General features: G+C 40.0%; 1 protein-coding gene across 1 annotated transcript in view; it reads left to right on the top strand.

Moving 5' to 3' along the window:
* The window catches only part of LOC135203743 (uncharacterized), a 50,184-nt gene extending 35,892 nt beyond the window's left edge, over window positions 1-14,292 (top strand). The window contains 14 exon segments of the mRNA XM_064233684.1: window positions 518-661; window positions 1,636-1,747; window positions 2,729-2,897; window positions 3,498-3,619; window positions 3,622-3,635; window positions 4,261-4,464; window positions 5,887-6,005; window positions 6,206-6,273; window positions 6,646-6,726; window positions 7,140-7,304; window positions 9,884-10,447; window positions 12,497-12,694; window positions 13,180-13,335; window positions 13,474-14,292. Of these exon segments, the coding sequence (XP_064089754.1) occupies window positions 518-661; window positions 1,636-1,747; window positions 2,729-2,897; window positions 3,498-3,619; window positions 3,622-3,635; window positions 4,261-4,464; window positions 5,887-6,005; window positions 6,206-6,273; window positions 6,646-6,726; window positions 7,140-7,304; window positions 9,884-10,447; window positions 12,497-12,694; window positions 13,180-13,335; window positions 13,474-13,568 (2,211 nt within the window). The 3' untranslated portion in view covers window positions 13,569-14,292.
* Window positions 14,293-15,373: the final 1,081 nt, after the last annotated feature.

Genomic DNA, 15,373 nt, shown 5'->3' with positions numbered 1-15,373 from the left:
AATAAAGATATAACTGCACTAAATTTATCTCACTCCACGGAATGCCGTTCAATTACATCAACTTCCTCCTGCCCTCAAGAATTCAAACCCCACATCCCTCCTGCAATCCTGGAGTCATCCACTGTCTAACCTATCATACAATTACTAAATGATAATTGGTTCTAATACAAACATAACTAATAAATTTAAGTAACTCCCCTAGGATCTCATTCAATTACCTGGACATCCTCCAACCTTCAAGAATTCATCCCCTCACATCCCTCCTGCAATCCTGGAGTCATCCACCATCTGACCTATCAAACAATTACTAAAAGATAATTGGTCCTAATACAAATATATCTAATAAATTTAAGTAACTCCCCTAAGATCCCATTCAGTTATCTTAACATCATCCAGCCCTAAGGAATTCACACCCATACTTCACCTCCTGCAATCCTGAAGTCACCCACTACCTGACCTATTCTTCCTATAGTCTAACTCTTCTCCCATTCTCTCTCACCCCCTCCCCCCAAAATAGGTGACCATCCTACCGGACGCCATCCCAGTGTGGGGCGTCTGCCACAAGAAGTTCGACAATAACGTCGTCCTGCGGGATCCTACAGGAGGTCAGGATTGTTTCAGATGCTTCCACGTGTCCCTACACTCCGGAAATGTCATCCAGGTAAGAAGCAAGAAGCCCCGAGAGAGAGAGAGAGAGAGAGAGAGAGAGAGAGAGAGAGAGAGAGAGAGAGAGAGAGAGAGAATTTGCTCTGGAATGAGATCGAAGGATGATAAATTAAGATAGTAGATAATTTTACGTGGAGGATATCAATATTCACAATAAATGTGTGTGTGTTGTGAGAGAGAGAGAGAGAGAGAGAGAGAGAGAGAGAGAGAGAGAGAGAGAGAGAGAGAGAAATTTGCTCAGAAGAAAGGAAAAATAAAATCAAGTAATAAACTGATATGGGAGATATTTACGTATATAAATATCTTTCTATATTTTGAGAGAGAGAGAGAGAGAGAGAGAGAGAGAGAGAGAGAGAGAGAGAGAGAGAGAGAAATCTGCTCAGAAAAAAAGGAAAAATTAAATCAAAGTGATAAATTGAGATGGGAGATATTAGAGTATATAAAAATTTGTCTATGTTTGGTTTTAGAGAGAGAGAGAGAGAGAGCGTTGGGGGTGGTTCGACAGCAGGAAGTGCCACTACCATTCCAATAACAAAATCAACCCTAACAGGGTAGACATGGATGAGAGAGCTTTGGAATAGGAGGCTGCAGATTCCTTCCAAGATAAAAATAATCCTCTTTCCCAGACAAAACAGAGCCGTTTGTCCATCAATTCCAAACCTATAAAAGTTTAAGGTCCTAAACATACTCAGCAACCCATCCCCCCCCCCCCCCCCCCCCCCCCCCCCCCCCCCCCCCCCCCCTCAGGCTGAAAAAACTGACCCCAAAATCAAACGCCAAAGTAGATCGCGTTCATTTTGGCAAAACGCTTTCCACTCAAATCCCCATTCTACCCTGACTGTTATGACAAACAGAACGTGCGCTCTCGAACCCCGATTTTTTCCAGAATCCGCCCCGATCTCAATGCTAATTCAGAAGACATGACCTCCTTGAACCTCACCTCATCTCCTCCTCCTTCTTCTTCGACAGATTTACACGGAAGGCCTAAACAAGTGCTACTCGACGGAGGAAGCTGCCGTGCAGACGTGCCCGACGATGCACGACATCCAAATCAAGAGAGCGAGGGAGATCATGCTTTACAGTGAGTAGATTTTGGGGGTGTGAGGGTGGGATTAAGGTCAAAGGTCGTGAGGTCTTACTGCTATGTAAGGGTCAGTGAAAACTTTCCTGATAAGGCCATAACTTTCTTCTCGAAGTTGGAGAAAATGTATTTTAGGCCTATACGAAAAAGGTCGACCTTCTAAAGCAATTATATTCATCAGCGTCGAAGATGGTCATTTTAGGCCTATACAAAAAAAAAAAAATTTTTTTTACTTTAAAGAGAAATTTTAATCATATTCTCATTCAGGTCAATCAGACTTTTTCTTGAAACCTTCAGATAGTCAACAACACTTTTCATAAAAGTCATGGAGCCATTAAAAAACAACCTCTTTTCACTAATAAAACAGAAATAAAAACCCAACCCCTATACATTACTACAATATAAATAAGGTGTTTTTATACCTTTACAGAAAATAACAGCCCTTTACATAAATACAACAGAAATTAGTTTTTTTTTTACTATTTCCTAACTCTCTCTCTCTCTCTCTCTCTCTCTCTCTCTCTCTCTCTCTCTCACTCTCTCTCCCTCTCTCCCTCCTTACATTAATAAAATAGAAATTAGACGTTTTATACCTTCACTGAAAAAAACATTAATATAACAGAAATTAGTTTTTTTAACTATTTCCTAACCCTCTCTCTTCTCTCTCTCTCTCTCTCTCTCTCTCTCTCTCTCTCTCTCTCTCTCTCTCCTTACATTAATGCAATAGAAATAAGATGTTTTATACCTTCACAGAAAGAAACATTAATATAGCAGAAATTAGTTTTTTTAACTATTTCCTAACTCTCTCTCTCTCTCTCTCTCTCTCTCTCTCTCTCTCTCTCTCTCTCTCTCTCCTTACATTAATGCAATAGAAATAAGATGTATTATACCTTCACAGAAAAAAAACCCTTTACATCAATACAACAGATTTTTTTTTCTTAACTATTTCCTAACCATTCTCTCTCTGTCTCCCCTTCCCAGAATCCCGGAGTTTCACCCAAGACGGGCTGATCGATCGCGTCTTCTGCCCGATCAACGGTCGCTACCGCTTCACTTACGACGTGAACGACGGGACGGAGAGCTCCGTCGAATGCCCAGACCCGACGTCCGAACTCTCCAACTGCCCCAAGGGTTCCGAACTCCAGCTCAGGTAAGCTCCAAAGAATACCCGAGGTCGCTTTCCCTCAGATTGAATCATTTTGAGTTCCATAGGTCAGCTTGATCGTCCTCTATCAGCCTCTCTTGAACGTTTTCTTCTTCTTCTTCTTCTTCTTCTCTTCTTCTTCTTCTTCTTCCAGCTTTATCCCTATTCGGGGTCGCCGTTTTGAATGAGTATCTTGCATCTATCGCCTCTGTCCTGTGTCGTTCCCTCCCGTACTCCCTTCTCCCTCATATCATCTCTCATGCAATCTCTCCTCCACCTGGTCTTGGGTCTTCCGCCCCTTCGTCGTGTTCCATCCTCCTCCGCGTCCGTCACTTCTCTTCCCGGGTGTTGCTCTCCTCTTCAGATGCATCAGGTGGCCATGCCATCTTAACCTTGCCTCTTGCACTTTCTGTGATGCTTCAGTGACCTTTACTGTACCCCCTAATATGATCATTTCTAACCCTGTCCTTTTTTGGTTACGCCACTCATCCATCTATAAGCATCTTCATCTCGGTTACGTCCAACTTTCTGCCCTCTGTTTTCTTCAGTGATGCTGCTTCTTGAACGTTTTAATATATTGTAAACTATCAATCTCCTCCTCTACAGGTTCCGCAGATGCTCCTTCGGGGAACTGACCATGGGCCTGAGATGCCTCGGGGACTGGGAAGGACACGACGGGAAGAAGTACCTCGCCCTGTGGGATCCCGAGGTGACGACGGACAACCAACCAGATACCGATGCGCTGTGAGTGTGTGTGTGTGTGTGTGTGCTTTGGCGTCCGTGGAATTCGGAAATGAGGGATCTTGTGGGGGACGGGGGTGGTGGGTGGGATTGTGGGTGGGTGGGATTGTGGGGTGGGTGGGGGGGGAAAAGAAGAGGAGGGCGATTGCGTGCAAGGGGGTAAGGGGTGGGGAGGGGTTACTGAGAGAGAAAGAGAGAGTTTCTCAAGCTAAATGTCAAGTCATGAAATACAGGTCAAATACAAAAATAAGAGATGAAAGAATGACGAAGAGAGGGAGAGAGAGAGAGAGAGAGAGAGAGAGAGAGAGAGAGATAGAGAGAGAGAGAGATTCAAGTTTTAAGAAATTAATAAATGCAAGCTATAGAACAAAAATGTGTAAACACAAAAAAATTAGACAAACAATTGAGAGTAAAAACGATCGTCTTAAAACAAAAAGGAGAGAGAGAGAGAGAGAGAGAGAGAGAGAGAGAGAGAGAGAGAGATATATCACTAAATGCGTGAGGAGGAGAAAACAAGAAACAGGTTGGGTAATGAATATGAATGAGATGCATAAAATGAGAGAGAGAGAGAGAGAGAGAGAGAGAGAGAGACTTATAATAACCTATCCCATCCCTTCTCTCTCCTCAGATGTACTCGGTAGAAGAGACTACGGGACGAGTCTACCTAAGCTTCAGCATTGATGCCACCTGCACCAATCACCTCCACAGCCCGTGGGACGGGTACGAAACCATGGTCCTCACGCCCGTCACGCCCATGTCTCCGCCCGCGGTCGCCCAGACCAATTCCTGCACGTTCCCTCAGTGGGCGAGGGGGACTTTCCAAAATCTTCAGGTAGGTGGTCTTGGGATTTTCAGAGTTTTCTGATCAGGAGCCTTGGAAGTTTCAGAATTCTTAGGGGGGTGAGTTTTCAGAAGTTTCAGGCAGGCAGTCTGAACACTTTCAGAATCCTCAGGTGGGTGGTCTTTGGATTTTCAGAAGTTTCAGATAATCAGTGTCGACGTTTTCATTAGTTTCAGCTGGCTGGTCTTGGGGTTTTCTGAGTCTCTAGAAGTTTCAGACAGGCAGTGTGAAAATTATCAGAAGTTTCAGACAGGCAGTCTGAAAATTATCAGAAGTTTCAGACAAGGAGTCTTAAAATTAACAGAATATTTTAGACAGGCAGCCTTAAAATTATCAGAAGTTTCAGACAGGCAGTCTTTAAATTATCAGAATTTTCAGACAGGCAGCCTTAAAATTATCAGAATTTTCAGACAGGCAGTCTTAAAATTATCAAAATTTTCAGACAGTCTGAAAATCACCAGAATCTTCAGACAGGCAGTCTTAAAATGATCAAAACCTTCGGGTGGATAGTCTTAAAACTTTCAGAATGTTCAGAAGTTTCAGATAGGCCATCTTAAATTTTCAAGGAGTTTCAGAGGAAGTCTGAAAAGCTTCAGAAATTCCCTGGTTGGCGGGCTTCAAACTTTGAAGCTTCGATTTCCAGAATCTCATAATAATAATAATAATAATAAAATAATAATAATAATAATAATAATAATAATAATAATAATAATAATAATAATAATAAGTTTCAGAATTCTTAGGTGAGTTTCAGAAGTTTCAGGCAGGCAGCTGAACACTTTCAGAATCCTCAGGTGGGTGGTCTTTGGATTTCAGAAGTTTCAGATAATCAGTGTCGCGTTTTCATTAGTTTTCAGGCTGGCTGGTGGGGTTGGGGTTTTCTGAGTCTCTAGAAGTTTCAGACAGGCAGTGTGAAAATTTATCAGAAGTTTCAGACAGGCAGTCTGAAAATTATCAGAAGTTTCAGACAGGGAGTCTTAAAAATTAACAGGAATTTTTTAGACAGGCAGCCTTAAAATTATCAGAAGTTTCAGACAGGCAGTCTTTAAATTATTCAGAATTTTCAGACAGGCAGCCTTAAAATTATCCAAGAATTTTCAGACAGGCAGTCTTAAAAATTATCAAAAATTTTCAGACAGTCGAAATCATCAGAATCTTCAGACAGGCAGTCTTAAAATGATCAAAACCTTCGGGTGGATAGTCTTAAAACTTTCAGAATGTTCAGAAGTTTCAGATAGGCCATCTTAAATTTTCAAGGAGTTTCAGAGGAAGTCTGAAAAGCTTCAGAAGTTCCCTGGTTGGCGGGCTTCAAACTTTGAGAAGCTTCGATTTCCAGAATCTTATAATAATAATAATAATAATAATAATAATAATATTAATAATAATAATAACATTTACTTCTTCTTCCTACAGATCGAAGAACACGATTTGTGGCTTCAAGACGACACAGCGGACAAGAAGTACAAGACGCTGTGTCTCTCTCAGCACGCCCCCCACGGGGAGCGGTACGCCCTATACTCCCAGACCCAGTGGTACGTACATTATAGCAGCACGAGATGTATACCGTGCTTGCTTGCACGGTTAAAAAAGTTAATTGATTTGGTTGTATATGCACAAAAATTAAGTCTCTGCATTGACATACTTCTATAACTTTAATTCTAACTATAACTATACTTGATACATTTATAATATTTAAGTTAATTTCATTAAATTTAGAATTTATATTTTCCAGCGGAGAGGAAGAATTCACGTGTATTTGGATCAAGAGAAGGGCAGCCAATGTCATCGAGTATCAGATATGTAAGTATTAGTTTAATATACAGGGTGTCCATAAAGGTCCCAGTACTACTACAATTAATTATTGCTTGTAATGGTACTGGGGCTTTATGGGCACATCTCTCTCTCTCTCTCTCTCTCTCTCTCTCTCTCCTCGTCTCTCTCTCTCTCTCTTTACATCTATATATATATATATATATATATATATATAATATATATATATATATATATATATATATATATGCAGATATATACAAATTAATGAGCATAATGTTCATGCATTTTTATAAATACGTATAAACATATAAATTATATATTAAGAAATATCAAGACACCTTTGACAACGTCAGTTAATTAATGCAATCTCTCTCTCTCTCCTTCTCTCTCTTTGTATAGCTTATCCAAGCCAAATCTACAACGCATCGAGGGTGTGCTCCGACGACATGTTTCGCGGACAAGTCTGGAACACGCAAGGACGTAAGTTGGTTTTGTACACCGTACGATTCTCGTTTTCTGTTTTATCTCCGTTTTCTGTTGTGCTGTCTTTGATATGCGTATATGATCATTGACTCACCTGATATGCATTTCATTCAAAGACCCAGAATTTTTCTCAAGTCCCATAACAGTCCTGGACCCAGAACACCCAAATTACCGAACTTGTCCCCTCGTCCCATTACAATCCTCGACCAGAACATCCAAATAACGAAGTGTCCCTACAATAACTCATATTTAATACCCTGGTCCCAGAACACAAACCTGGACCCAGAACAACCAATTCCTAACTAACCCACATTTTCCCCTCGTCCCATCAACAACCTGGACCCAGAAAACACCCCTCTATCCAAAACCACCCAAACTAACCCACGTCTTTCCCCTCGTCCCCTCAACAGGCCTGGACCCAGAAAACCAGAGCAGCTGCCCCATAACGGGAGAGTACACGGGGGTCATCCCAGATGCTAAGGAACTGTGTGCCCGTCTTTCCTCTGACTGTGACGACCCCCAGCATATGTATTACACTGTGTCCTCCTGCTTCAACGCTTCCGAAGTCTACGAGGGTAAGTTGGCGTTTGAATTGTTTGACATCTTTCGTAACTGGTTACTCTGGTGTTGACAAGGTGCTTACAAAATAGTGCATTTACTGGTTAGTGTTTTTTTATTGATTGACATGAAGGTCTAAACTTGTTTTAAGGGTCAAAACTTGCTGTTTTAATCAGTCTTTATCACATATTGAATATAAACATTTTATCAGTTTTCTACGGCGATGAAATACTAAGTTTGCTCAAGAAATGGGAACATTTTTATGCGTGGGCTTTCCAGTGATGGAATTTTAGAGAGAGAGAGAGAGAGAGAGAGAGAGAGAGAGAGAGAGAGAGAGAGAGAGAGAGAGAGAGAACAATGTTTGGTTTGAGCTAAGTCTAGGGAGGAAATTTTTACTTCCCTATCTGATTCGTATGAAATTTTTAAATGTACGGGGAATCCCTTGACGCAGAGAGAGAGAGAGAGAGAGAGAGAGAGAGAGAGAGAGAGAGATGCTTTGTTTAAAATCTCCTTGATGAAGAGATTCAGGCTTTGGTTTAAAAGGTAAACAGGAACATCATTTTTCCTTCCTACTCTCTCGTGGGGACGAACTTCCAATTGTCATTTACAGAGAGAGAGAGAGAGAGAGAGAGAGAGAGAGAGAGAGAGAGAGAGAGAGAGAGAGAGAGAGAGAGAGATTTCCCAAAGGTAAAAATCTTCCCAAAATCTTAGTACAAAAACTAACAAGTCTTAAAGAGAGATTCATTATATTCTCCAGGCCTTTGTAAACACCAGAGGAACACTTGTATGTTGACTCATAAAATTTGACGAAATGAAAGAGAAATTTGGTCTTTGCTGGTGGTGGGTGGTAGAAAGCTGCGATTTTTAGATTAGTTAATTTTAAGTCCTTTAGTTTAAAAAATTCACTTTAAAAAAAATCAGTTCGAAATTTAGGATTCTGGAAATTCAAAATTAAAACACATTATTTTCTTAGACCAATTTTCAGTCCTGTGAAAACTGGTGTATTTGAATTCATAATTTACATGTTTTAAGAAATATAATTTTTTTTATTGAGAAACGCTATAAAACGACGCCACAGTAAAAAAAATACATATAAAGTTTACGTTAGATCCAATAAACATTGACAGAAATATCAATTTACAAGTTAACATTGTGAAAAGTTATTTTTTTCACAAGCAAATGAATTCAATAACTGACTTACAACTATGAAGGGATGATGCATTTCGAAAACGATTTGAAAATGTAACTCAAATAATTTTGAATATATATAATAGTATCACTATCTGGAAATGGAAAATTATCTATCATTAACAATAATTTCTTTTGATAATATTAATTCATCTGATAGTGCACCAAACCGAAAATCCTAAAATAAAGATTGAGATAATCAATACATTTATCAAATATGTGTTGAGAAGCCACCTTGAAAAAAAATATGATATCAAAATTGTCTTTTTTATTTCAAAAAAATCTAAATCGCCACAGACCTTTCATTGAAGTATCAACTAAAAAAATATATCTTATATTTCAATATATTTAAAGAAACTTTTTTGGACCTATTTTTTTTTATTAGGAAACGTTCACTTTAACTAAACATTAGCATATGCTTGACTGCTAACATGCGGGGAAAAACATTATGCCTGAATGGGGTAACATTTAAACATTTAACATTCTATGAAAACGCGAATGTTGTCCTCATTCAATATGGTGTCTGAGAAACTAACATTTCCTTGAAGATCCGAAGAATGTTTACTAACAAATAACATTAATAGCATGACATACCAACTAACGTAGATCTAATTTAAGCATAAGTAGCTTTAAATTATGGAATGACAAAGGTATGTTAGGGGAATGAAGGTATTTTTATAAAGGTTACGTGACTTTTTTGTTTTATTATGTCTTCAATTTCAGTATTGTTAATTCATTCATTTGCTTCCAAACTGTCTCCTCTCCTGGTAAGGTACCACTTAAACATGATTGTTTTCGACGTAAACTGTATCATTCAAAGGTACTACGCACCTAGGTACGTCTTAAATGTATAATTCATAGGTATTCCGCACTTAGGTACGTCTTCCCAAATGAGGTATTTAAATTAAGCTTAAATACACATCGCCATAAATAAAATATAATCTACTACAATGCTACAATGAAGAATGAAAAGACTGCTGCTGTTTATTTCATTATAGCCAAACGTAATTACCATTAGGTAACTTGATCATTATAATTAGAGTGAACTAAAATGTTCCCCTTATATCTAGTGTGATACAATGACCAATTACTCTGATTGACTGACAGAGCACGGCAACTTGCGTTGCAAAAATAGACACAAATGAGGTGTCAGGAGTTCGTTATTTCCAAGAACAAAAGTCTGGAAATGTATCAGAGAAGAACTGTAACCAAGCTGCTATGCAACGTTAGAAATGATTAACACTTAGTAAGGTATCAAAAACTAGCAGAAGACCTATGGAGCATTTAAGTAAAACCATTTTGTGTTTCCAAAACACAGGAGGACTGTAAGTATTATTTTAGGTAGTTTCTTGAATATTATGAAGGCGAAAGCACTAAACCTTAAGGCAACCCACTGACGTCATCACAGACCCCGACGGCATCAGCGTGGTGGGCGACGAAGGCCACGACGATGTAGCCCTACGCCACCGGAGGAGTCGCTTGTACCGAATCACAGACCCGAGGTCCCTGCTCTCCCGAACGACGAGGCACGCCCACCGCCACGGCGGAGGGGGCGGGGGCCCCCGGAGGCCTTCGTGGGCGCACGTCAGGGCGGCCGAGCTGGGCAGCTGGTCTTCGGAGGCGCAGTTCACGACCATCGGGGCGAACAGCCGAAGACGCCACAGGCACCAGACGGTGGAAGAGGTGTACGTCTTTCCGGACGTCCCTGCCGACCCTCCGCCTCTCCCTCCACCTCCTCCTCCAGCTCCTCCTCAACCCAAGAAAGCAGCCCGAACGAGCCTGCACGCACAGCCTCAACACCACCAAGATCGGCACTTGGGCGTTGAAATCTCCGCGGACGTCAACTCCATGCCTCAGAGGGACCGTCCTCACCACCGTGAGGAAGACAGGCCTTTCTACGTCCGGATAGAGGACGAGGACTCCGCGTCCCCTTGGCATCACCTCAAGGGCATGGGGCCTGTGATCATTGAAGGTCAGGAGCCCTGAATGACAACAGGAAAAAAGGTCACGAGCACACACCCCTGACCTCATGTAGACTGTGGTCGTCACTTGATCAGAAGCCAAATGATGTATGTAAACAAATCAACATCTATAAACGAAATTGGGAGACCCTAACGAAGACAAAAAAAAAAAAAATTGTCATATCTGAGCACCAGCTCCTGAATAAAAGCTTAGAAAAACAAAAATAATAATTAATTCGTCTCCAATAAAAAGCTAAGATCCTCTCAAGATGATGTAGATGATACCACCTCGAAGACCACCACATTCTACGTGATAGCACCATGATAAGGATTGCACTTTTATAATATGACACTTAAATGGCACCGTTTTTGTTGGTTTTATTTTGTTGTTGGCACAAAGCACTGCAAAGAAGTTGACTTTTATTGTTGTTTTTGTCGTTGTTGTTGTCACAGACGCTTCAGCAACTGTAGCAGCTGATGAGAGACTGTTGTTGTCAGAGTAGAGAAACAAATATGCAATGAACCATTCTGCTTTATTTTGTTGTTAGTTTTTTTATTACTATTATTTTTAAGTCGTGAAAGTTACATTTTTTTAAAGTAACTGGACAGTAGACATTGTTTATTGACAGCTGTATAATAACTTTCCTGCTATTAACTCCCACAGAAATACAAAAACAAAAATAAATAAACCTTATTATAGACACCTGCATAAATCCACGTCTGAATTCTACCTCAAATATGTCTGCCCTTACTTCAATTAACTTTCCACCTTCCCAGAATCTCTCGACTAATCTTTGCCATAACTTTTTAATGTATTTGCAGTCCCCATTCTTGTAATGCATTACACAAGACGTAATTCCTGTTCAGCTAATAACACCAAATAGCAATTCTACCTCAACCTGTTATTACATTTAATTTGATTTCGAATGTAAAATATACAGAGAACCTACATTTTATCATTCTTTTTTCGTTCACCCACAAGCACGGTTGTTTAGTACTTGAAGATTTTACCTGTCACCAATACCATGAAGTTGTTATGCACGTATACTTGATTTTATTGCAATATAGGCAATTTATGTATACATAGATATGTATGCGAGTATAGTCCACTGAAGTGAGTGTATATATGTCTGCCCACTTAGTTTTTATTTAATAGGCTGTTCATTTGCGTAACCAGTTGAATGGATGTTAAAGTTTGCTTTAGAAAAATTAATTTTTCGTACGTTAGTAAACAAATTTCCATTTTAGAATTGTAGACAGAATTCCCAACAGTCTAGCTTTATATCTTTAAATTATAAATATTTACACAACAGTAAATTCATATTCAAATTAAAAGGAAACAGAACAGCTTTTTTTAATCGAGAATTTAACACTCAAATCGTTCAGCCTTTCCCATCCCCCATATAATCCCCAAATCCCCCCCCCCCCAACTACCCAACAAAGAATGCCATAGAATTAGATCAAATTTAAAATGAAATCGCCATATTACGTCATTCCTTTTACCAATACAATATCTGACCAAACTCTCCCAACCGCTGCCTTATTTTCAATTCAGTGGCTGTTTGGGACGGATAACCCAATCATTTTTCCTTTCAGCATTCAAGCATCTCTGATCATTTTACTTTTAATGTTTTCTGCTTTCAGCATGTTACATAAGCATGTCTTTAAAATGATTTTGGATGGTATTTATTTATATATAATGCATGGATTTAAAGATCAATACCAGTGCATGAGGTGTCTTGTAGATACTAGTATGGTTGTGTTTGAATAAGGTAAGTCACACTGGCATTTAAACTCAATAAGCAACTATTAGCATCATAGATTTCACCAAGTACAGATATTATGCTGCAACAAGATTGTCAATAATCATCACAAGTCAGTCTTAAAATTCAAGTCTACAATAAAATTTAAAAAATAGAAAATAGATGACATTTGCCATTGAATTATGTAGCAGACAACGATCCCAGTAAACACCCATCCGCAAAAAAATAAAACAAAACCATTTCGCAGTGAACGGTGCCAGTAAACATCTCTTCCCTTCTCCTCCCCGTTTTCTGCAGAGCGCGAGTACCGGTGCCTAGGGCAGTGGTCAGAGGGAGGGGTCATGTACACCTTCACGCATAGAGAAGACGTCAACATCTACGAGTGTTTCGCCGGCGTCGTGGTCAACAGCCACGAGATCTTCATCATCGAAGCTGGCACCAGCTGCCAGAGGGGGCTCCAGCCCCTGGCGCATGGAATGAAGCTCGTCAGGCAAGGTAAGGAAAGAGGGGAACGTTTCTATTCAACGTTTTCAGGAGGCTAAAAGAGGGAGCGTTTGCGTTCAACGTTTGTAGGAGGCTAAAAGAGGGAACGTTTGCATTCCACGTTTGTAGGAGGCTAAAAGAGGAACGTTCATTGGAGGCTAAAGAGCGAACGTTTCTATTCAACGTTTATAGATGATAGAAGAGGGAATGTTTATAAGAGGTTAGAGGGAAAAATTCTATTCAACGCTTGTATGAGGCTAAAGAGGGAACGTTTGCAGGAGGCTAAAGAGGAAACGTTTCTATTCAGCCTTTATGGGAGGCTAAATTAGAGAACGTTTCTATTCAACGTTTGTAGGAGGCTAAAGAAGGAACGTTTATATATAGACAATCGATCAATATCACAAGTCCAACGTAAACCCTCTGAACTAAAGCAATTGTTGTTATTATTATTATTATTATTATTATTATTATTATTATTATTATTATTATTATTCCAGCAACCTGCAGCGAAATCAAGGAAAGGAAGGAAGCCACGGCCCCTACTCCTACAGATCCTTCATCCTCCAGGCCCCCCTGGTGGCCCCCCACCACGGGGAATCCCTGGCTCAAGAAAGTGTCCTCCACGACGGAGCATCCTACCTGGAATAATGAAAGTAAGAGGGATTGTGGCTCTTAGATCCTATGAAGTAATGAAGTTTCCTTAGTGCTGGAATGTGTGATATTTTAATCATTACGTAGAATTAACCAAAGTCCAGAGACTGGAAACTAATTTCATTTCCTTTCGATTCCAGTTTCCAGGGCGGCGCATTCCAGCAGCGCGCCGCGATCCTTGAGACTGTGGACGCGTCTAGCGGCCACGGGGCTGCTCCTGGTAGCGCTATTGTGATGATCAGGCCGAGGAGGAATCTTCACTGTTTCACCATTCATCACATCACATCATCGTCATCTTCATCATCATTATCATTATCACCAGTATCACTATCAACTTGTGGAGATGTCATCACAGAACAAGACTGAAGGAGGAGAATTTCCCCCCCTCTGGATTTTTTTTTTCTTTTGCCCCCTAGATCTAGGGAGTTGTCCCCAGACCATTTTGGCTTCGATGCCGAGGGCATGGCGTTTGAGATATGAGGGATATTGCTAGGAAAATGGAGGGCATTTTTAATTACTGTGAGAGCTGCCAATGCAGGGCAATGCCCAAAGGGGTCAGTGGACATATCGCAATAATGGATTTCAAATGCTCTGTAATACAACAGCTTTAAAAGACCCCTCACTGTGTTAATACAAGAAAGAACATTCAAGTCAAACCTTCTGTTCCCTTAAAAACTAAACATTTAAAAGTAAACGTTTTTTTAACAGTGCCAAGACCGAGAAGAAGCTTCTTCGACAATTCAAAACAACCTTTCACGAAAAGGTTCCAGCTGTCCCAAAACTCAAAACTCTTGGAAGCAGCAGCACAAAAAATTCGCAGAGCGACAGAAGAAAAAAAATTGACGAAAGGTCGCAACCTCTGCTAACCATCGGATGCCGTAGAAAATAAAAATAAAAAAAGAAGAAAAAAAGATAAGTACTTTGTGGCATGCACACGGTGACTTTACAAAAAATTAAAAGTGTATATCACTGAAATGACAGTGTTTTCTGAGTGTCCCTGATTCGCAAGTCACCCCGAGTCGAGCGAATCGAGTCTGGAATGCGTGAACTGATGCGTGAAATCCTGCAAAAAAAATAAAAGTGAGCTGACAGTCGGAAAACCAAGCTTGTCAGTTCTACTCCTGACAAATCAGTGTTTGAAGCATTTTGTAAGCTGTGTTTAAAGCCGTTCATTCCCCCACTGCATTGCTCGTTGTCCCAATCAACCAATCACGTCCCTGTCCTCACTGTCCTCCAGAGCGGTAGCCAATCAAGAGCTACTCGCTACAGCCAATCAACACCGGAGGAGATGATGACGACGCATGACGTCACGCGGTTCGCATAGAACGGCATCCCACATAGCTCCTTCGATTAGCCTCTAGTCATCCTCTGTGGTTTGTTTTGGTTTGTTTTTGCTCTTATTTTACTTGGTGATATCTCCAAAGGTGAAATGACTCATCAGAAAGTGAAATAACTCATGAAACTCATTCTATGCCAACATACTCATCATCCCCCGACCTGATCTCACGCAGTCGAAAAACACTCGTTTCCAATTTCAAGTTGTGAAGAAGAAGAAGGAGAAGAAGAAGCAGCTGGATTTTATACATATCTTATCATTATGCATTGTTATACATGGGATTATGTGTATGATGCATAAGCATCTATACCTGTATAGTTTTATTAGTTTTACGTGATTGCTTGAAGTCATCTACTATAGTTATCCTGCTTCCTTGTCATTATATCTTTATCGTTTTGTTTAGGATAAAAAGAAAAGACATTGATTCTCTGTTCGGTCTTTTTTTCTTTTTAAATATGTGATATATATAATATATAGGCTATGTACCAGTAGCTTTAAAAGGAGTGGCGTGGTGATCTTTTGTTGCTGATAATCATATGTGCCATTTCTTCAGACATAAATTTTAGTTTGTTTGTAAAATTTGAAAGTTAAAAATTTATTCATGATTTTAGGTCATAACCACTGTATTCTGTTTAAATTAGTAGTTTGTTAAATAATTGTTCATTGTGACTATGACTATCCTACCAGCTAAAATTGCACTACAG

This window comes from Macrobrachium nipponense, chromosome 36, assembly GCF_015104395.2.
Source record: "Macrobrachium nipponense isolate FS-2020 chromosome 36, ASM1510439v2, whole genome shotgun sequence".
NCBI lineage: Eukaryota > Metazoa > Arthropoda > Malacostraca > Decapoda > Palaemonidae > Macrobrachium > Macrobrachium nipponense.
This window is presented reverse-complemented; position numbering and strand designations above follow the sequence as displayed.